This window comes from Gymnoscopelus microlampas (genome assembly GCF_963454915.1).
Source record: "Gymnoscopelus microlampas genome assembly, chromosome: 22".
Taxonomy (NCBI): domain Eukaryota; kingdom Metazoa; phylum Chordata; class Actinopteri; order Myctophiformes; family Myctophidae; genus Gymnoscopelus; species Gymnoscopelus microlampas.
The window spans coordinates 13,807,623-13,831,850 of record NC_139959.1 but is presented as its reverse complement, the minus strand read 5'-3'; the positions used below and the strand labels follow the sequence as shown (position 1 = coordinate 13,831,850).

Below are 24,228 nucleotides of genomic sequence, written 5' to 3'. Positions count from 1 at the left end.
AAACAGTACTGGGTTTGGTGATGTTCTATATTGTCTGAATCAGCTATGTTTGGGTTCATTTATGTGCTAAAAGAATGACTTTGAGAGCTGTTTTACCGTACAATGTAAGTCAATGAGGAGCATATTTTGAATTATCAATTTCTAATCAATGGAGCAATTATTTTTGATTTCTTGCCCACCTTTGGGGTTACATAATGGCAAGGTAACTACACAACCCAAACCTCTACCAAAGTGGTCTTACCCTTTAAGACGTGTTAACATGGATAGCTTAGTATCTAATAACATCTCTGTGTTATAATGAATGGAGTATGAGAATTATGTCATACAGTGCAGATTGTAGTTCGGCTCTTTTAGGAAATTTCTGAATGTACCGGTCGGGATTCGAACCCCAGTCTCCTGCATGGTAAGGGACACATAAGGCCAAACGACTATTATATAGCCTCTCACTTGAACAGGGGAGATATTTGAAGATGTAGTAGTACTTTGGCTGTCTTTGACACTGTAATGGGCTTTGGACTGATATAGACAGAGACAAAGCTGTTCATGTGAAAGATGGTTGCGTACTGAGCAACACAGAATATTCACCACATGCTGACTGCATGTTTTAATTTCATTGTGGTTCAAGCATAGGATGTTGCTGTGCATTTGATCACTTGGATCTGGGTGTGCATGCTTTGTTTATTATATATTTGTATTTCTTGATGGAATAATAACCTCCTATCCGTGGCAGCAGACCAAAATGATGGCGATTTATAAAATACCTTGAATTAGATAGGGTTTTCATTGTGCACATTGCACTGTAAATGATGTCCCACAGAAAGCAATGCTCACTGAATAGCCCTTGAGCAAGGCTTCCATGCAGGGTCCGGCTGGAAACAAGCTTCGTGCTTAGTCCGACACCCTGGGTAAACAACAAACTTTGCTTTGCTTACTCAAGCACTTTGATGTCATTATTGAATGCACGTCATCCTGGCTTGAAACCTTGAAATGTAGAAACATTATTTCGTTTTTATTTATCATGTACAATTATTTCATTAATTTAGACCTATTTGTGTTTGCTATTACCCTACAGCCTAGTATGTGTGCAGTGTGCTTGAGAGATACATAGGGTGTATATTTTGTAATAACCTAACACAATATTTCTACAGCTGTAGCCTATTGACTTTGTTCCTACTAAAACGATCTGTAAGAATAATTGAGTCTAGCAAAATTAAATGATGAGAAATGTGCATCAACAGAAGTAGCTATTACATGCATGCAAGCAATCAAACTCATCTGTGTCACATATTAAGTGATATTTGAAAGATGTGTTAGGACTCATAACAATGAATTGGCACATCTAATGACGAGTTACCAAGAATGATAACTAATGATGTGAGCAGGATGAATGATGACCTTCTGTAAACACATGGTGGTAGCCTATACAGCTGCCCTGAAAATACAGAAGGATTTTGATTGGCCATTTGCATTTGCATTATTCATCAAATTACTCTAACAATTGTTGTTCACCACTGTCATTGTCTACTGTCATTACCATTAGTTGTGGTATAGACTCTATAGCCGTAGAACCATTTACAGTTATCGTTCTTGGCTAGAACAATAACTGTAAATGGTTCTACGGCCTTGGTGTGGAGGGACAGCTCTCTACACTTATTTACATTTCACATCACAGTCATTGTGTAAAATGATCTAAAACACAGCATGAGCACTTGTTAGTGTCAGGTTACTTTTGGTCAAAGCGGGGATCGAATTGGCGACCTTGGGATCCATACTTCCCCTTCTTAGAAACGCTAGTTTTAACATTTCAGTGCTTTTTGAAAATATTCGGATACATAACTGCTTGCAGCAGGATTTTACATGAAGCTGAGTTAGAATTGCAGCCATTCCCATCCCTTTTCTCTCAATTTCTCTCCTTTTCCCTTCTTTCTTCCCCCTCGTTTACAGTCCAATGTTCCCCAGCTTACTTCCTGTATGATTCCGGGGAGACATCAAATTTCTCTTTTGGGTCTTGAGTCAAGACCCAGGCTCCCGGGGACACATCAAATTTCTCTTTTGGGAGAGAAATTTGATGTCTCCCCGGGAGCTGGGACCCAAGCCTCAAGTTTGTGAACCACTGCCATTTAGAACAGTGGTTTTCAACCTTTTTCATGCCAAGAACCCCTAAATTGATATACATTCGGCCGCGGACCTCCATCTGAAAATGTTTTGTGCCAGGGACCCCCAGAAGCAAAGATTTGAGTTAAAAATTATCGCTTTAAAAATGTATATATATATTTCTATCACATTTTCAAGATTTTTCAAAAATAGCAGATCTACAAGCGCTATGAGCTTGTAGATCTGCTATTTTTGAATAGCCAAAGCTAAGTGGTTAAAAATGATTGTGATGCTATCAGTGGCGTACCCACCGCAGAGGCAGGAACTAAAATCTCGCCTCCCCTAGAAAATGAAGACAAAAGAGATGTACTTAGTACCAAAAGCAGAAAGTACAGTACTCATTATGCAGAATGTCCCCCCAAGTTTTCAAATCAAAAATCAAATGTGAAAATAATTAGGAAAAAGCAGATCTACAAGCTTACAATGCATCGCAAAGCGACGCATTGTGAGCTTGTAGATCTGCTATTTTCAAATGGCCGAAATGTATATAGGGCTGAAGTGGTTAATGTATGTTTTGTAATAATAATTGTAATATTGTAATAACAAATCTACAAATTAACTAGTAACTTAAGTTTTCAAATAATTGTAGAGGAGTAAAAGTAAAAGTATTGCAAATTGGAAATACTCCATTGAAGTAAAAATACCTCAAAATTGTACTTAAGTACAGTACTTGAGTACATGTAGTTACTTTACACCACTGGTTATTATTCCATGATTTCCGTTTAATTATTTAATAAAAGCAAATGATAAATAAATCTCTGTATCACACAAACAACTCAACATTAATCCACAGACTGAATTTATATTATGTTTAATATTGCCCAGCAGTACTCTTGATTGCCTGGCAATTATTGTACATTTCTGTCATGATCAATAAATGAGTTACTTAAAGTCAGATGAAGGATAAACAAAGTAAGCAAAATGACATTGATATAAGTATTTGCTAAGACATGAGTTCACTGAAAAATACGAAATACATATTATGTACATTATTTATCAGAAAATGCATTGAAATGACCTGTCAACCATAATGCTATATACAGTGACCTCTCAAGTATTCCCAATTTCCAGCTGAAAGCTAAATTCACCCTAAATGGATGTTATAGCTCTTTACAGTAAATACAACAAGAACACTTTACAGTTCACCTCACTGCAAAATACGTGGTGACATTTAATGTCCTAAAAGTGGTTCTACTTTTGAAGACAAGTACTTTATATTGAGTGACAAAATGTGTTCATTTTACCATGAGAATTACATGAAGAAGACCCCCCCTTACATACACACAACAAATGCTCATTTTAGGAACAACCAATTAATACAGTTGCATATGTTATTAATAAAGAAAGGTGGTCCATATTTCTTAAAAAATACAATTTGTTATATAAATACAATTTGGTAAAAAATAAAGTTTTTTTTTTATACACACTCCATTCTTCCCAAATTCTTTCGTAAGTGCCGTGTTTTCTCAAATGCTCACTTTGGTCTCTCTGAATGGGTTAATCCATAGTATAATAGTCTTCCCTTTAATCAAAACAAGACAAGTTAAGGCAAGTCAAGTCAGTGGCGTGCACAGACATTTTGAGGGGCAGGTGCTGAAGTAAATTATACTTTTTTTTGTTTACTTGGTCTGCTCTTTTTTCCCTCTACACCTATACCTCTTTGACAAAAATAGCCGATCTACAAGCCCACAACGCCTCGCAGCGCGAGGCGTTGTGGGCTTGTAGATCTGCTATTTTTGGCTAAAGTTCTCCTCAGAAAAGGGATGCTAGGTTTCGGGTGGTTCTCTGAGGACCCCCTGTTGAAGACCCCTGCTGTAAACTGAAAAAAAAAGGCACTTCTGGTCAAGAGGGCAAAGGGCAGGTGCTCTAGCACCATCTAGAGTCTATCTGTGCACGTCCCTGAGTCAAGTACTCTCGGGAGGAAGTTTCATAAGAAGGAATCGTCAGAAGCTGGTGCATAGGAGAAGCCCAGAAAGGCATCATCCGCTTCCATTACACTGGCGTTGACAATGGAATGTTCAGGGGACCAGCAGACAGAGTTGGGGACCGTCTCATCTGTGAACTCTGGGTCAAAGTTTGTGATGTCGTAGGGAGCGTTCTAGGAAAGCACAGGGAAAAGATGGGAAAAGGGAAGGTTAACTTATTAATCCATTCAATCCGGGGGGCGCATCTGTGTGTCATTGTTAGATTTCTTTTGGCTATTCAAAAATAGCAGATATACAAGCTCATAGTGCTGCGCTATGGGCTTGTAGATTTGCTTTTATTTATTTTTTATCTTGAAAATTCCTGCAAATCTTTAAATATATATATTTTTAAAGCGAACATTTGTAAAAATATTTTGTTCCGGGGACCTCCAGAAGCAAAGATTTGAGTTAAAATGTTCGCTTTAAAATATATATATATATATATATATATATTCAAAGATTTGCACAAATTATTCAAAAAATAGCAGATCTACAAGCTCATAGTGCTGCACTCCACGCTATGAGCTTGTATATCTGCTATTTTTGAATAGCCAAAGAAATCTAAAATGACACGAGATGCGATCCCCGGATTGAATGGGTTAAGACAAAGACATAGGGATAGTTAACATATTAAGACATAGGGAAGGTTAACATATTAAGACATATACAGTATATATATGTATAGCATGCCATGCATACATACGATTATAAGCAAATATCCATACAAGATAATATATGACATGGGTGAGATGCGAAAAAAGGAGATATTTACCACATTTGGTGTGAATGGAGGAGAGATTTTCTTCTGTTCCAAGTCATCCCAGTTGATGGAGGAAAAGAAATTGTGTGCTTTGATCTCATTCTGAAAATAATAGTAGTAATAATAATATAATAAGCATAATTAAACATGAGTATTTATTTATTAAGTAAGACCAAACATAAATTATATTGACTGACAATAAGTATTGACCAACAACAATTCCAGTGCATTTACAGACTATCCACCAGAGGGAGCCGAATTGAAAATATGGAGAGGAGAAGAACCACATACTCCATTCAACAAAGACAGTGGAAGTGCAGCGATGAAACATCACTTACAAAGTCATCTCTGGATCCCAGTCTGTGAGCACCATCTTTTTCCAGCAGTGCCTGGAGGAGAGACCAGGCTGTGCTGGACGCGCCAGGGCGCATGGTCAGCGACTTGTGGAGTATGTTGTCATACATCTCATGGGTGTCCCTGCTGTAGAACGGAGGCTAGAAAATGAAAGAGACACAAACTGTATGTGTAGGGGAATAACTGGCAGATCAAAACAGTGCTTTTTAAAAAAATGTTCATTTCACATTTTCAATTTCAAAAGGAACATTATCAAGGCTTCAAGCAATAATATAATACATTTTCAACAACATATTTAAAAAAATGCTGCTTAGAAAAATGCGACTGATAGGTGTGGTATAATAACCATATAATAGTATACTGGTATTGGCTATTAATCTAATATCTCTGTACAGTTCTATATCACTCCGTGGCTAAGAAAACCCATCAGGCTGCAAAATCTAAGTCAAGGTGAAATCCACAACAAAATGTAAGGTGAAGTTCAATCTCTGTGGAGATTTAACTATGGAGGAGTGAATAGAGCAATATCTCTGTGGAAAAGTCCAACTTAAAGGGACGATACGCAAAGCTGCTGAAAGATGAGATTGATGAACATGTGTGGATAAATATGACTTGAACACCAATATGGGCAAATAGCATCAATCAAAGGTGTGGTTTAATGAAGTTTTGTAATATCTCTATGCCCTATTATGATAAACAGCAAAGGAGGCAGAGCTGCTCAATGACACTGACAAAGATTATTGAAAACGTTGCATAGCAACCGCCTTGTTTGAATAACTTGTTATTAAAGAAACAAAGAAAAAGGCAAAAGTGGAGGGCTGCAGCATCCTTAAAGTCAGTCAGTGGATTATAAAAGCACTGTAGAAAAGATGCTTCAGTCAAATAAGAAGACAAAACCAAGGCAATCTAGCTCATCTTTGATCATAATTTGCCGTTTTTAAATGTTATTTTTTTCTTCTAATTTGTTATTAAAAATGTTTTGATAGTGCTAAGGGGGTTTGTTGTTGGCCCTCCACTTTAAGTCGTGCTGAACTAGATTAGATTTAATATAATGACAATATATCATGGCTTGTCATACAATGGCTTGTCATACAATGAGTTATTGTATATAAAGATAAACAGATTGCCAGCCTGTTATACTCACTGCATGTAAGCTCTTTAACTCATTCAGTGCCATTGACGTCGCCGACGTCACGTTTTTATAAGCCCAGGGTGCCAATGACGCCGCCGACGTCATGACATTTTTTTTTCAGAACCCAAGATATCATGATTTGAAGATTTGCTGCTCCATTCACTTCTTGTTTAACATCTTACTGAAAAAGACTGCACTTTTTTTTTACAATGTATTTTTGGCTCTGGCACTCAGAGCCAAACTGCCAGAAATAAGTCAGGCACTGAATGAGTTAATACTGTATCTTTATGCGACTCCTGAACTGTTGATTTATGTCTTTGTGTAAGTGGGCGAACACAAAGTCAAATTGTGTAGTATGTGATTCAGTTTCATAAGTTTGAGGAGATGGTACACAGGAAAAACTCACCAGGCCAAATAGCATTTCATAGAGCACTGAGCCCAGGCACCACCAGTCTACAGTGTTATCATACGGCTGCTTCCGCAGAACCTCTGGAGCAAGATACTTGTACGATTGAGAAAAAGGCATAATTAACATAAGATTTCATTTCATTAATCTGCTTTAGAATAAAAGAAAAAAGAACAGAAATTCACCATTATCAATTAGTATCTTCTGACAGTTTATTATCCTGGGGAACCTTACTCAACATATCCTGTGCATATTATGTCCCCAAGAAAAGATAAATTGGAACTTGTCTGATTATTAACCACATTTTATTCCAAAGACTTAGTTAATAATTGTAACTTTGACACAGATGGTGAGGCTTGCGAGGAAAACATTGACCATAATGGCAGACACACACATCTACGCAAGTGAATGCTCTGGTACCTCAGGCGTCCCACAAAACGTTGAGGTGGTATCAGCCTGGGAGATGCCTTCCTTACACAATCCAAAGTCCGTCAAAACTATATGTCCCTGTAAAGAGAGGAGACAGGCACATTTTTAGACGGCGACTGCCGTACAAGCTGTTCATTATCCTGGGCACTGAGGGATCTATTGTTGCCATGGAATGTTGGCCATGTTAGACCCCCCACCGCCGCCGCCCCCACCAGTCACTGCCCCCCCCACTTTCTCAATGAGGCTAACCAGGAAAAGCATGGGTAAGGCCTAATCCAATCACATATTCTACTCGGCTGAAACTATAAATGACTGACACACTTGTTCCTTAAGAGATATACACGGTACAAAAAGTTACGTCTATGCTATATACAGAGTATATACTAGACAGACAGACAGACAGACAGGCAGGCAGACAGACAGACCTATCATATGCAGCCATATTGTTTCAGCAAATCTGTATACAATCCTTAGCAATGGCTCTATACAGTGCAGAGAACTGCAGACCCAAAATCAATCCAAACTATCAAATGTGCATTTACTTTCATTATATTTTATATAATGTTAATATTGCTTACATTACATTGTTTTTAGTTATAATAAATAAAATACTCACTTCATAGTCAAGAAGGATATTTTCTGGCTTCAAGTCCCTGCAACAATATAAACACATAAAATACATATCTGTATTTATTTAAGAATTTGTAACAAAGCATGGAACAAATCTTACATCACAAGGATGCTACTTAAGGTAATATGGGGACATAGGCTTCTCTTGTGACAGATAATTGCATTCACATGTTAGTTAAACTACAATTTCACATTTGTACACATGACTGCGTGCACACATAACTTAATAAGGATTAGTGCTAAGGACTAGTAAAAGCAACTCTAAAAAAATCTAAAAGTTCCCCAACTTCTGTTAGTAGGACTACCGAGTAACTGTCAAGGGTTGTTTGGGTTCGCCATTCATAATGTTAATTACATTGTGTGTGTGTGTGTGTGTGTGTGTGTGTGTGTGTGTGTGTGTGTGTGTGTGTGTGTGTGTGTGTGTGTGTGTGTGTGTGTGTGTGTGTGTGTGTGTGTGTGTGTGTGTGTGTGTGTGTGTGTGTGTGAGGGGGGGGGGGCGGGCAAGCTAGAGACAAGCTGGGGAAAACAAAACACGTACGCACACATACCTGTAAACAATGTTGAGAGAGTGTAGATATCCCAGTGCACTTGCCATTTCAGCAATGTAGAATTTTGCTCTGGGCTCCAGAAATGTCCGTTCTTTTTGAAGATGGAAGAATAGCTAAAACAATAAGGTGCAGATCAGATTTAGATCAAGACAGAACAAAGCAGACATATTTTATTTACCAGCATATGATCAAGATGAACAAAATCAAATGATAAGTCATGATACGGCTGAGTGATTCACATTTAATTTCTGCATTGTCTGTCTGAGAATAACTCCTCATGAATGCAGTCAGCCAGCTTGAGAGCATTTACCACAGACTGTGCCAACCTTGAATGAGCAAAAGTCTAATACCCAGCCGCACATGATGGAAAGCCTTAACTTGTTAGATTACAGACACATGATGAAACATCCACAAAGCCACTACATATATATATATCTCTATATATATAGATATAGATATATCGTACAGTACACACGCATGCACACACAGGCACACACGGGCACACGCACGCACGCACAACACACACAAACTACCAAGGCTGTAGAAATGCTTCTGGGCACTAACTGTATGCCTTGTTTCTGCCAGTACTTCAATGGTATGTGTAAAAATGCCAATAAATATTTTCATAGAGTAACACTGGCTTACACTGCACAAGTGGTCAGGAAGTATTTATTCTAATGTGGAAAACTCTGCTCACAGATTCCAGTTGTGAGCTAGAAAAAAAACAGCTATCACAAAGGTATGGATTGCAAACCCATCAGTTTGCTTCGGCAACTTCTGTCATAATACAGTTGTATTTAAAAACCTTACTCGGAGGGTAGGGGTGTTTTGTTTTTAGCCACGAGACACCATATTCACATACAGTACTGTAGTCACTGAAACGTGTGTTAACAACTTTACAAAACAGAGGGGACTGGTTGGTCACGCTTGACCTGTCCGTGTGTGTGTGTGTGTGTGTGTGTGTGTGTGTGTGTGTGTGTGTGTGTGTGTGTGTGTGTGTGTGTGTGTGTGTGTGTGTGTGTGTGTGTGTGTGTGTGTGTGTGTGTGTGTGTGTGTGTGTGTGTGGTTGGGGAGGGAAGATGAAAAATGCAATCCGTACTCCAGAATAGATCTTCTACTCAAGACTCTGTAATAACAAGATTTATATATCTGCTATTTTTGAATAGCCAACGCAAAAATCTAAAATGACACAGATGCTTTTTAAGACAGCTTGGAATGATTTGAATATACACAGACACTAAGACTTGAAAGAGTAGCTTAGTTGTACATCATCTCTACCAGTGTTGATCAAGCTACTTGGAAAGTGTAGTGAGCTAAGCTAATAGTTAGTCTAAATTAAATTAAGCCTCACTACACTGAAGTTAGCTACCCCCCAAAGAAATGTAGCACGTTAAGCAGCAACATGGCAAAAGTAGTTTACCGCATTGAAGGTATGTTTTTTGTTATTGTTTTTTACATTGAACCAACCCAAGTCAATGCTATCTCAAGGATCAATAAAACTATAAAGAAACCAAAAACCTTCAGTTCAATTGTTTATTAAGCAATAAGATGTGCCCTTTGCTCTCTGCTCCAAAAAAAAAATGTAATAAAAGTGCTACATGTAACAAAATGTATAATACATAATGTGTGTGTACAAGTGCGTGCGGACAGACGGATGCACGGACCGACGGACACAGACAGACATGTGTGCGTGCAAGCATGGTCAAGCACACCTGTGTTTGCATGGGTACGGCCAATTTACACATGGTAGAATTAGCAGGACTAACTGAAAGTTAACTCAAAACTAATTCAAGTAATTCAACTCAAACCACAGTAGCAAAAGAATAAAGACCTGCTCCGAACTGTAACAACATGACAAAAAAACAACAACTTTTCAGCTCGAGACCCAAAAGAGAAATTTGGCATTTTCAGCCCTATTTCAAAGGCTGTGAAAATAGCCGCTCTACAAGCGCACAACGCGTCGCGATGAGTTCAAGTTCACTTTAAAAAGGATATTATTTTTTCTTAAAATTTCTGGATTTTTTTTTTTTCTTTTGAAAATCAATTGAAATATTAATAATAATTATTAATAATTATATATATATATAAAAAGCAAAAAATGTGAATATTTATGTGCAACCCAGAAATAGTGGTTGAGTGACCCCAACAATGGGTCCCGACCCATTGTTTGGGAACCACTGTTCCAAATAAGAGTTGATGACACAGAGAGAGTAGAGTGTGTGCGTGTGCGCGCACGTGTGTGTGCGCGTGCGTGCGTGCGTGCGTGCGTGTGCGTGCGTGTGCATGCGCATGTGTGTGTGTGTCCGTGTGAATGAGATCTATCTGCATGGAAACACGTCCTTTGAGGATGAGGTGACCAGGCTGGGCCCTGATCTTTCTCACAAGAGGCATTTGTTTACACAACACAAGAAACGCTTTTCAAAATTAGCATCGGAAAGACTGTTTCTTTGGTTGCAAAATGTCTTCTTCTAGACTACAGAGTCACAGTCATTTACAAGCATGCGTGTCTGTATTCCCCTGCAGCAGACAGGAATCAGTCCAAGGATTGGTGTATGATGTCACCACCATCATACCACACTGCTTCTGTCGACTACACTTAGGTCTGTAATCTCTGTATATAGCAGTGGCGTCACTGATCCTCAGACCGCAGTAGAAATCTCTGCTGTGCTTACGTTTCAGAAATGCACTACTTGATCAATGAAAGTCTGTCACTACTGAACGGCCCTTTGATTCAGAAAACAGAGTAGCTACCACTACACTACTGATAAATTAGGTAAACAAATAATGCCTGGGGCATTACATTTCCACGGTGCATCCAGCTTGGTCAGGCACTCCAACATAGAGCTCTTCACGGATCCAAAATGACCCGAACCCTGATTGACCCGTAACATTTGTTCCAAGAACCGATTGGTTCAGAGATTATTTTCAAATGATGGACCCTAACCCTAATGGACCCCTGAAATCAAGTGGAATGGATTTGATAATGAAGCACTGACAGTCCTCTGAAAAGAGGGCAGAGTCGATGGAAGAGGATGCACTGTTTTTCAACATAGTTAAAAACAAGTGTGGGGAGGGGGTGTCTAAACTCATCATTTAAAAAAGGTGGACAGGACTTGTCCCACCCTCATATAATGGCTCTGATGCCGATGGACACTAGCCTGGCATTGCCAGACTGTTCACGTGGGATTCACTCACAAGTTCCTCCACCGTGGAGGAACTTATGAGTGAATCCCACGTGATCAGTCTGACAACTCCAGGCTACATGGTCACGCCCACAAGCATGTGGGCAACATGCTTGTGGGCATGACTTAACTTTTCCAAGGTGTGAGAGGTGAGGAAAGTGCTGTACTGTAAGGACAGGCATCCTGGTTTCAGTGGTCAATCATGATCACAGTAGAATATTAAAGAGATGTTTAACAGTCAAAATATATAGTAAAGTATACAGTAGTTTTCATGGTTCAAACAATCTGGGTTACATTTTGACTCATAGGCCTGTCTGTTTACTCACTACTATAGTACTCTTAGTGCCTTGTTACTTTAACATCATGCATCTCTATGGAGGCAGTGTGTATTATTGCTATTCTGGGCTTCTCCTGGCCCAGTGACTCATTTCTTCATGAGTGTATCATTCATAAAAGTGAAAGTACTCACTTCTCCACCATTGATGAAATCCAAGACAAAGTATAACTTGTCTGCAGTCTGAAAGGAATAATGCAGCCCAACCAAGAAGGGGTGTTTCACATTCTTCAGCAGCACGTTGCGCTCTGCCATGATGTGTTTTTGCTAAAGAAAAGTAAAATGATTTACTAAGCATCAACAAAAACATGTGAGCCTGACTTTTACATGGCTAGGGTCAGGGTGATAGAGTACATAAACTTACCTCTCTTCTATTGAGAATGACCCTTTTTTGTAGGACTTTGACTGCATAATACTTTGCATCGTGTTTCCGCTTTGCAAGGAAAACCTTCATCACAAGGGAGAGAAGTCCTATTGAGCACTGTGTCAGCTACACAGACAATAGTAGTTGCCTACAAGCAATAAAACAGTGTGGCTAAATATTTAAGAGACTCTCACTTCCTCACCGGAGGTCATTACATGCAGAAGTAGAACTACTGTTAGCCAACAGACAGACAACACAATGAAATACTCAACATCAGCTGCAGTGGTTCAAGCAGTCACGTGACCTACATACATTCAATTATGTTTCTGTCCACATCATTAAACTGAAAATATGATTTGAGTTTTTTTCTCTGATGATCCTGTAACAGCTACAAAGCAGCCTCATATGTAAATTAGATTCAATACACCACTATTCTTCCCTCCAGATTGAAAGTGAAGTATTGCGTTTTTTGTGTTATCCTTTTAGCATCACTACCACCTGTACTATTTGCAAAGTGTTAATAACGTATTCAATCAATCAATCAATTCCTTATGACTAATTCCGATTTACTTACATATGAGTATATGAGAGCAAGCGACTTCTTTTGTGATCACATACCTTTCCAAAACTCCCCTTTCCGATGACCTTTAGAAAGTCAAAGTCTGTAGGCTTGGCACTGGAATAAAATGAAAATAATTATTATTATTGTTTTAAAACAAACTAATTCATGAAAAACGTAAGCCAGGGAGTTTAAGTAGGGGAACCAAGTATTTTCATTCTGATGGGGTTGCTGGGGGAAATATAATTAATAGTGTACAGTAGTTTAAAACATGATTGTATACCATTAACCCATTAAAACCGGGAAAGCATCTGTGTCATTTTAGATTTAGATCACAGAATGTCACTTTGTGCCGCACTGCAAGCTTGTACATCTGCTATTTCAGAAATGTTTTGAAAAATCTTTAAAGTGTGAGAACTACTGCTTTAGAAGGCATATGTAGAATCGGCCTCAGGTCTTAATGGGTTAAACTGAAAATATCAAAAAAAGAAAAAGGAGTAGGCCAGTGATTAAAAAATAACAATTGCAGGCATTTTTAGTAACTTTTCTTTAAAGCACATTTGCGTGGAACATACTGTGGATTTCCAGACGGTCCCAGGTTGATGTTTCTGGAGGTAGAGTTGTTCTGTTAAACATATGAGAAAACATTATCTAGATCAGTGGCTATGGTGTGACTGGAGGCTATGTACTTTGGAGCAGTGAACACTTATCCATTGTCAAGGCTATACAGTACATTTAAAGTGTAGTTCAGACCACCAAAAGATTTGCGACAAAATGGTTTTAGAATGTTGCAGAGAAACATCCCAGTGGTCTGAATCACTTGGCTGATTCCGGTTGATTGAGTCGCAAGAGATTCAACTTGTCCGATCACAAGCAACAAATTGCAACACATTTCTAATCACACAAATAGGTTGAATCCACCATAATATTATACACATACTTATTGTCCTCCTCTCTCTCTCTCTCTGTCTCTCTCACACACACACACACGAGAAAGAGAGTGAGCGAACAAACGAATGGAGAGAGTATATTTGATATTTTATATAAGAGTATACAATATAATATAGACAATATAATATTGTCTATTGGTTGATGTGTCACCAAACCCAGTACCATTTGTTTTTTAAATAAAAATGTCAACTCCCTGTTGATTTTACAATTTGAAGATCCGGATCCAGATCCGCAGATCCAGTCCGGGTCCTAATAAAAATAGCAACATAAACAGGAAGTTGACATTTTTATTTAAAAACAAATAGTGCTGGGTTTGGTTGAAAGCATACAGTATAAGCCATTTTCTCAACAGCAGCTCACTGCTGCTAATTGTTAATGACCAATACCCACTAGATGAACTTATGTTTAGACTAGCACATGTCGCCACTAGGTATCAGCATAATTTGCACAATCTGATACTAACATTCAAAATACTTCCCTCTTTACTGACCAACGCTTTGTGCAAAGTCTGCATGGTGAGTCACTTACTTTGTCATCCTCGTCCTCAGAACCATCTGAAAAGTTTTGTGATTTGTCCATCTGTAGGAAGGCCCTCACATCCGGTCTGCAGAGTTAAAGAGGTACAGAGGGCTCACATTTACATGTTGGAACATTACTTTACCACATGGCAGTGCTCCACTGGATCAACCAATGTTTTCTTCATGTCAAGATGAAACACGGATGATCCAATTTGATCTGATGCGACTCAGGCCATTGCAGTCGTTTTATTGCATTGACTCTGTTGTAGATTTGATGGAGTCGGTAATTCAATGAAGTAGCAGTGAGGACATTATACTTACTGGTTGGAAAGCTGGGGATGCGAGACAAGCCGCTGGATAAACTCATGTAGTCCTGTTCGTCTTTGCTTGATGAACTCTGTTGGACAAATGGGGATCGAGAAGAATTGTAACCCATTTAGACCTGGAAACCCACTACGTAACTATACCTTTCAAGCCGGGAACCCCTTTTGGGGTTCTTGTTGCTATGTACAGTATATAGGAACATCATGGTTTTTTTTTTATTCAGAAAACTTAGGTCAGGATTTGAATATGTTTTATAAAGAGAAAATAGTAAGAGCACAGTGTGAGAACACTTACCTGGGTCAAAGTTGTCCCCAAATATTCTCTTGGCTGGGATTTTCAAGTTCATAGAAGGAAACTGTTTCCTTAACTGCATTCAAATGATGAAATCATAATAATGCAGAGGATATGGGGAAATTATAAAAAAATATATAGTCAGATTAAAATCAATTATATTTCTTAATGCTACTGACAACAGCCTTTATACAAAAGTCCATGTACATAAAATACAAAGCAAGCGTGTGTCTACCCATAGATTTTCATGCTCTAATGGTTATTAAACAACATGGAAATTGTGATCATAGGTTGAGATACTTTGTGGGCTTAATCTCTCTAAAGGACAGCGCTGCACCACTCACTGTGTTGTAGAGTTTATCAAACTCTGCATAACGCCTGAAGACAAACCACTCACGACCATGTCCGACACACACCATCACTTTGTAAACCTGAAAAAAGGGAGCACAGCTCACGTTAGCATAAAATTGCAACAGCAGTATCTTATTGTTATAGTGACTCAACTGACTCAACTCATCGTTAGGGTAGCTGTTATGGTAACATAGATACACCATTTGTAGATGCTTAGGGTCAAACTGACAAAGCTATCATTAAACACTGGTAGTTGGGAGTCCAGCTAAACCTTTTGACTCATTTGACTCATTCTGAACTCACCGTGTAACGCTTCTTCTTATCTCTCTGCTCATTGTAGCAGGGAATGCTGACATTGGGGCAGTTGGACAGCTCCTCCTCCATTATGGTGGCTTTCGGTAGTTCAAAGTGTTGAGAGGTTGCAGAGGGTCCAGTTCTTTAGCAGCCTTCCAGGATAGACCTCATCCGCACAACTGGACCATCGTCATGCAGGCTCTGCCAAAAAGGAAAAAAACATAAGCTATGGTTAATAAGGATCCCAAACAAGAGATCGAGTTGTTTCTTACATATTAATTTGAAACGGCGTCTGTCTGCCCAGTGCCCACTAAGCAACATTTCAACCCAGTGCCACATCCTGACCATGAGTCAACACACATGCATGTCACGTGCACACACAAACCAGGCACACAGAGAGGTTTGAGCTTCCCTGCGCTTTCTGGAGAGGTTTCTAATGGGCGAGGGTTACGGCAGTCAGTGTGTTTCAACATAAACACATTAACACCAGGCCGGCTCGCGAGTACAACCATTCTCCCTCTACCCCACAGATTCTCTTTCTCTCTGATTTGTCTCTTTATTTGTCTGATTTTAAATATAATGTATTATTATTATTGCAAAATGTACTTCTGTAGCCGACTGGGCACAAAGTTTGGCACTGAATCGGTCTGGCGGTTTTAGGGCTGTCACAATCATGACATTTTAGTTGACGATTTATTGTCGTACAAATAATTTAAATTAAGACCTGAGGCCATTTCTACAAATGTCTTCTAAAATGTAACAGTTTTCTGAAAAACGTATGTTGCTATATCAGTGGTGTTCAAACGTTTTCATGTCAAGGACCCCCACAATTATATGTATTTGGCCATGGATCCCCATCTCAAAATATATTGTTCCAGGTACCCCCAGAAGCAAAGATTTGAGTTAAAAATGTTTGCTTAAATAAATGATATATATATTCAAAGATTTGCACAATTTAAAAAAAAAATGCAGATCTACAAGCTCATAGCACGTACCAATAATCAAAATAAATAATGTACTATGGCCAAGATAGGCCATACATAATTGTATACTTTCACATTTATTATTAGAAATAGTGGAAATAGCTGCAATATCTGATGTTTGATGTATTGATGTACAGTACTTTATTTAGTAAGACATGAGAACAGTACATGACAGTACATAACAGTACATGGAAGTACAAATTCACAATACAAGGTCTACTAAACTGCAAAACTCATTAAGCACTAAGCTTGTTTAAGTGCTTCTACAAGCTCACAGTTGAATTTATACAGTAATTGCAACTATCTCAAATAATTGCGATTAGGCGATTATGTAATAATTGTGACAGGCCTAGCAGTTTGAGAGATTATAGCTATGGCCACGCAGACAGACAGACACACACACACACACACACACACACACACACACACACACACACACACACACACACACACACACACACACACACACACACACAGAGACCCTCTCATAGACGGGTTAGCCTCTTGCAGAGCCATGTTGTAAAAAGAGGAGTCTACCACCACAATGGTGTAAATGGTGTTAGTGTGGAATATTAGATGCCCGGAAATATTAAAAGAATACCACTTTACATGTATCAGCTATCAGCCTCCTCCAGAGCAATTCGGTACTTAAATACTTTTTTAATACTTTTGTTACGTATCCCTTGCTGTTCTATTAATGGTGTCACTCCATTGAGGACACACACACACACACACACAACCCCTGAATGACATTGTTATTTTATAGCACCTTGAGAACTTCTGAGGGGAACATTCACAATTAAAAAAAGGGGGGAAAACGTAATAAAAAATAGCCGATCTACAACGTTGCGATGGGTTGTGAGCATGTAGATCTGCTATTTGTGCCGAAGAGATTTGGTGTGGAATCTACACTGCAGATTGAAAAGGAACGCTGTACAGTGCAACTCAGGTCCATTTAATTAAGTATAGAGGGTCTAAGTGGTTAAACTGAAGTGATATTGATCAATATCTAATTTTATCAAAGTATTATGCGGAACCCCTGGACTTGTGTCACAACACCCTAGGGTGCCACAGCATCCACTTTGAGAAACCCTGCTGCAGAGGTATGTTTTACCTTCCTGGGGTAAGATACACAATAGGTCTAGACAAGACCTGACCTTTCTCTAACATTAAGCTAACGAACATATTACTAGCATAACATAATGCTAACATGTTTTTTTGTAAAGCATCTTTGAGTTTAAGAACCCAGCAAATCACTCATAATAAGTTTGATGTATTATTATTATTATTAAAATACCAACCCTTCTTCCATGAAAACTATAGTGGATTATAACCTTAGTTACCTGAAAGAGTAATACTTGCAGCCCATTACAACTGATACTTTAGTGCCTTAACCCAGTCGTTCTGAATTCAACAGAAAAGTGACATGCAATGTATAGATTATATACACTAATGTAAGCAATGTGATCCAGACAAAACCTCACAAAGAGGCAGACTTGTCATTCTCCTTTGTTATGTCATGCCTTTTTTTTCCTGTTACAACAAAGCTCTTTGTCTGCTGCCCTGACTTTGACCATTGTTTGATGATAGTGAGGTCAGCGTCTTTTTCTTTTTTTCAGACCATGACCATCATAGCTGCTCACTCCTCTGCCCATGGTTCTCTCGTAACACGCTGCAAACTGTGCCCAGGGAAAACGGCTCCTCCTGGTTGATCTTCCTGATTGCACCCTGACAGCAGTGATCTCATGCTGCTCACGTTGTGCAGGGGAAACCGCAAGAGACCAAACCTCTTTAAAATGCAACGAGTGCAATCAGAGAGACCTTCAATGCCCTCTTCATTGATAGTCTCTCGCTGTCTCACGTACTTTCATTCTCTCTCTCTCTCTCTCCCTCTCTCCCTCCAACGCATTGACAAGCACAAACTAACAGTCAGGCTAACTAAATAGCTATGCTAACTAAACTAACACACAATCAAAAACTCATTAGACTTGAATGAAAATTCTGTATTGAACATTCTACATTCTATAACATTCTACCACTAAGGTTAACCCCTGCCACATACCAGCACATTTGATTTGTGGCTGGTGAATTTTGCCATCTCTACCAATCCAACATTGAACACAGCAGAAACCTTTTGTATTAAAAAAAACACAATAATTGTTGGCTAGTAGAACATTGAACATGATCGGTTAACGAACATGGAATCTACCAGCCAACAGGGCCTCCAGTGAAAAAAAGATAGGCTCGTATCATTCATCTGTGTGTGGCGTGCATATGCCACATGGTTAGGTTAAATGTCGCTGGGTAGGACCCGCTTTTTAACATTCCACAAATGCCTTTGTTCAAAAGGGAAATAAACTACAACCATAACTAAAGGCTGCTACTCATTCCTTTGGAATGTTGTACGTTGCCAGTTGCCACACCCACTAACTGGTACAATCAATTTAGCCGTTAATCCAGATTAGAGGTATCGCAGTTCAGTTTCAGTTTTTATTCATTTATAGTGCAACATCACCCCAAGGGGTCTCTGTACATTTCACAACAGATCATACAACAAAATACAATATCATAGAATAGTATACATAGTGTAAATGTGCCAGCACGTATGATTAAACAATCAATATGTGGCAGTGCACAGCTGTACATGTACAAAACAAAACAATAAGGTTTACAACACAGTATTTAAAACCACAGGGTAAGAAGAGGTGGACATAACAACGAAATCAATGGGGAACGCAAGGGGGGAACCGTATTGCAAGGTTTTTAGCCTAGATTTAAAAAAATGTCCAATGAGGTAGAATAACTCAGGTAGAAGAAGGCTCACACTTTCAATATATGCAACAGCCTAGGCCTGGCATGAGGCCAAACTCAGGCATCAACATGAAATAACTGGTTTGGACAGGCACAAATATGCTGGGCTAGCTACTACACAAGATCAGAAATAGCATTCTTCCTGCTTAGTTCAAATGCACATCCTAGAGGATGTTGGACACCATTGTTGTGTGTGTGTGTGTGTGTGTGTGTGTGTGTGTGTGTGTGTGTGTGTGTGTGTGTGTGTGTGTGTGTGTGTGTGTGTGTGTGTGTGTGTGTGTGTGTGTGTGTGTGTGTGTGTGTGTGTGTGTGTGTGTGTGTGTGTGTGTGTAAGAAAAAAAACAGACAACAATGCACAAAAAAAGGTCTGCCTTGTTAACCAAAGTTGGACAGCTTGGCCAACAATGAACAGCAAGTGAAAGCTCAGTCAGGCTTGCATGCATACACTGCCAAATGCAGAGGCACACAGCCAAACAAACATAAATTGTTAGAGTGAGAGTGACCAACAATAATCCTGCATGTGAACTTGATGAGTGCACGAACAAGGAGATTACTGTCCTGTATAAGCCTGTTAGATTATGGTGATTATTATACTATGAAATCATATGGTACTCAATATCGGCAAAAACTAAACAAAACACTAAACTTAAAAAGCATCCCGCAAAGATGTATCCAGACTCAAACACAGGTTAGATGTTAAAATGTGTCAAGCTGAGCTGACATGTGATTGAGACAGTTTCCGTCAGATAAAGGAACTGTAACAGGGGAAGTGTGAACTCGGACAGTCCTGAGTGTCCAACCTGAGTGTCTGATTTAAGTTAACCCATTAAAACCTGAAGGCCGATTCTACGAATGCCTACTAAATCAGTAGTTCTCACATTTGCAAGATCTTTCAAAAATGTTAAAAAATAGCAGATGTACAAGCTTGCAGTGCGCCGCAAGTGACATGCTGTGGCCTGGGCCGCAGCTTGGCGGTCCAGCCACCCTAAGCTGCAATGCCAGCCTGACAGTGTGTCACGGGTTCGAGTCCCGATCTCGCCGACCTTTGCTGCGTATCACTCCCCATCTCTCTCCCAATTTCCTGTCTACTGTCCTATCCTATAAATACAATAAAAAAAGATTTACAAGCGATGCGCTGTGAGCTTGTATATCTGCTATTTTTGAATAGCCAACGCAAACATTTAAAATGACACAATCACACAAATGCCTAAAAAGACAACTCACACATCTCAGCAATCAGCAAGCTTCAGCTCATCTTAAATCTCAGACGCTGACGTAGGTCAAGTGTAATCTGATGAGACATTCTACTGTAACTATTTTATCTCTTCCACTACAATATAATACCACAAAACCTGAAATCACAGTATCAAATATGACTTTTTCATGCAAGCTTATGGCAGTGTATCCCATCGATCTGCATTGGACCTAATGTCCAGGTACAGTAGGCCCGCTGTGCTTGTTGATATACTTTGAGGTATCGCCAATGTAGGACTCTTGTGTACAAGCTATACTGTATGACAATCAGATAATCCACCATGCAAATTGTTTTGTTTCCCAAAGAAAATAAATAGGCCTAAATCTGTGTACAGTGTTCAAATGTCTTCTTAAAAGATCATGGTCTCACAGAAAACAAAACAAAAAAGACCTAGATCATGCTGTGTTCCTTGTCAATCCAAAACAAAAGTGAAGTAATCAGATTAGCAGTTTAGTAAAAAGTGAGGAGAGATTTCAGGGAGGATTAGAGAACAGCACCCCATAGCTACCACAAATTATTACTTGCCCAAGACATCCAAGTAATCCATCATATAGAGCACCGAAGTCTGACGTAATTTACACATCCTACCTGGTTCGCGGTTTTCCACCCCCATTCTGAATTCCCATAGACGTCTTTAATATTGAGTCAAATAAGAACTGTTTTCCAAAAATAAACAAATGATCCCGGTGATTTGACTCTCTCGGATATGAAGCATCAACTGACGGTGAGAAAACGATAATGTTACTTCCGCCGAATTAGTTAAATTTTTGCCAGAAACAGACTGTATCAAATATAATTGACTGACTATCATAAACGATACAGAGCCACCTCCCTGACAATATCGCAGAGACAGTTTGTTTATTTTTGGACCCCAACTCTTATATGAGACAATTCTATGATGACCCAATATTATTCTCCATAGAGAAATTACTTTACGAACCAGCTGGATGAACGAGTGACGTCAGGACTTCTGTACTCTATAGAGCATCGCAGTTGCGCCACTTCCTGGTGCCGGAAGTAAATACTCGATGCATTTTTCCCATTGACTTTTCCAAAAATATTTATATCAATCAACTTAAGCCTAGAATCAAGCTATCCAGGATAGCGGTGAATCATGACCATAAAACCTTTTTTTCTGTGATTTTTAAAAATTTTATATTTAATGATATGATATACTATATTTAATAAATACCCTTTGTTTTGCCGTTTTCAAAAACGTTTTTTCACAGAATCAAACGTTTTATGGTCATGATTCACCGCTATCCTGGATAGCTTGATTCTAGGCTTAAATTAATTTATATAAATATTTTTGTAAAGGTCAATGGGAAAAATGCATTGAGTATTTACTTCCGGCACCAGGAAGTGGGCGGGAACTGCGACGCTCTATAGACGGATTTCCGCGCGACGTCATCACAGAGCAGAATGCGCAATCTGCGCATGCCTGGGGGAAAGGCGCGTTCGAAAATACAGCCCTGAGCGGCAGTGAGCGCACTGGCCAATACAAACTAATAGGCGAGTGTGCTCCGGTGCGTAATTTCCAAACGCACCCATAGGCTTCCCCCCGCAGCTGCGCGGTCATATTCCTCTCATGTTTACTAACAGGAAACCCGTCTATAGGCCTATGTTTTATGTACAATTGGAGGGTAAACAGCTTACTCAAACAACACCCACAACCACAACTTTTGTTTTTAAACAAATCACCCAATGCCTGTGGGACACACCTGGGAGTGGGACATAAGCATAAGCATGGTATTAATAGAGGGCGGTGACATTAAATTACTTTGTGGAGAAATTACTTGTTCCTGAATCCTGACAGACAGACAAACACAGGACTGAAGATTCATACTGTAGTCAAACGTTTGCAGAACCTCAAACAGATCACGTGTATTATGGGAAAATGACATGTCCTGCCCTGAGGGACAGAACAAACTGAGCAGTTTGAACACGACTACAATTGCACACACACACACACAAGGAATTACAAGCTCTAAATACTAAATAAACTGCTAATTGTCTCCGCCAGGCCGAAATGCATGGCCAAGACTATGCTTTGCACCCTGTCCGTCCTCTGTGAGTGTGTGTGGGTGTGTGTGTGTGTGTGTGTGTGTGTGTGTGTGTGTGTGTGTGTGTGTGTGTGTGTGTGTGTGTGTGTGTGTGTGTGTGTGTGTGACCAGCTAATCTCCGGCACCGTTGGGCCGTTCCAGCACATTCCCTGGATGCCAGAGCAAAACCTCTCCCCCAAATTTGACAGATCGGCCTGTTATAGCACCACCAGAAGGCCGACTTTTGCAAAACAAATTTGTTGACAGTACTCCTACAGATTTTGTCCAAACGCAAATCAATACACAGTATCTCTATAGTCATTAAACGAAACGGGTCTATCAGATTTTTCATATTCCATTCTGATTGGCTAAGATTAGCTTCTAAAGTTTGCAGTAACTGCTCCGTTTTGAACAAAATGCTTCAAATCATGAACACAGCGTGCGATTTCCATGAAATGTTGCATGCACATTCATTCCCACTAGGCCGAGAAAGAAATACTACTTGAAATCTTTCAAATCAGCTTCATGGTGGCGCTAGAACAGGCCGATTCATGTTTTTACCTATAACTGCACCACTCCCTGGTGGCCAAGGAAAAACCTTTGCCCTGCATTTTTCACATATGCCTTTTATAGTGCCACCAGGAGGCTCAGTTATGTTAAACAATTTTACTCCTTCAAATTTAAGATTTACATAAAAATTTGCAGGAGTGGCCCATTTTGAGGGTCTGATTGCTGTGAAACTTTGCCCACACACATTCACACTATGTTGAGGAACAAATGACACCCTTTTAACATTTCCCCATTATAGCGCCACCAGGAGGCCAAATTGTGCAAAACATTATTTTTATATAATTCCTACAAATTGTATCCAAACATCATGCAAATCGGTAAACATTATCTCTATAGCCAGGTGATCAAGACGGATCCGTCTGATGTTTCACATTCCATCCTGATTGGCAAATTCCGAACATTGCTGGCCCACAATAACCTACCTGACCTGGCGGAGATCCAAGGAGCACTTTATCTAGTTCTAGCTGTTGAGAAGATAGTCGTGTGTGTAACTAAAAACATGCAGCCTGTTGATATTGATAACCGATCTATAGCAAAGCATTTAGGATCCAGTTGATCCTTCGCTGTTTTTCATTTCAAGACTTTGAAGCCGAAAAAAATCCGAAAAGAAAAAAAGTTACGTAATGCTGCCATGTTGCTCTGTGATTCTTTAAACCAAGCATCAGAAGTAATGTTGTCGAGGACAGTGGTTGGTAACTAAATTATACTAAAAGTTCGTAGCTTGCCTTGCGATGTGCAACCAGCTGCGTGTTTGCAAGATAATAAATAACCCTGTCTAACTTACCTTATTTCATGTGCTTCTCATCTGGTGGCAAAGTTGTTGCTCACACTGGAAATCGGTCTAAACTCTCTAAAGCAATCGAATGGTCTCAATCTTCACGATTATTTCCTTCCTCGCGATTCTATTCTTCTTTTAGGTGATCGCCCTCCTCTTCAAGTCTTCAAAAAGGGACAGACTGTACTGTCTTGTGTCTTTTGTGACACTCATAAGCTTCTGTCAACTGGCTGTAAAGCAGGAAACA

At 39.4% G+C, this 24,228-nt stretch overlaps 1 protein-coding gene and 1 long non-coding RNA gene across 2 annotated transcripts; both read right to left on the bottom strand.

The window, feature by feature from the left end:
- Positions 1-3,895: 3,895 nt before the first annotated feature.
- On the bottom strand, positions 3,896-24,227 carry sgk3 (serum/glucocorticoid regulated kinase family member 3). Its single transcript, XM_084049215.1, has 17 exons — positions 23,991-24,227; positions 15,555-15,746; positions 15,245-15,331; positions 14,904-14,976; positions 14,607-14,682; positions 14,296-14,371; positions 13,392-13,441; positions 12,876-12,933; positions 12,258-12,341; positions 12,029-12,160; positions 8,378-8,490; positions 7,816-7,852; positions 7,191-7,277; positions 6,771-6,866; positions 5,217-5,372; positions 4,891-4,980; positions 3,896-4,252 (listed from the first exon to the last, which is right to left on the bottom strand). Exons 2-17 carry the CDS (start codon positions 15,633-15,635, stop codon positions 4,082-4,084), a joined length of 1,467 nt encoding a protein of 488 aa, XP_083905341.1. The 5' UTR covers positions 15,636-15,746; positions 23,991-24,227; the 3' UTR covers positions 3,896-4,081.
- On the bottom strand, positions 5,460-6,764 carry LOC311039375. The gene is made up of 2 exons (XR_014600160.1): positions 6,628-6,764; positions 5,460-6,386 (listed from the first exon to the last, which is right to left on the bottom strand). It is a non-coding gene; the product is annotated as an uncharacterized lncRNA (long non-coding RNA).
- Position 24,228: the final 1 nt, after the last annotated feature.

What these genes read in the sequence shown, in the direction of transcription:
- sgk3 (XM_084049215.1), bottom strand. Translation starts at nt 15,635, where the DNA reads ATGGAGGAGGAGCTGTCCAACTGCCCCAATGTCAGCATTCCCTGCTAC. An exon ending in CTGAGGACGAGGATGACAAA is followed by an intron (nt 13,442 to 14,295) that starts GTAAGTGACTCA and finishes TATGTTTAACAG; the next exon opens with AACAACTCTACCTCCAGAAA. An exon ending in ATATCCTTCTTGACTATGAA is followed by an intron (nt 7,278 to 7,815) that starts GTGAGTATTTTA and finishes CTCTCTTTACAG; the next exon opens with GGACATATAGTTTTGACGGA.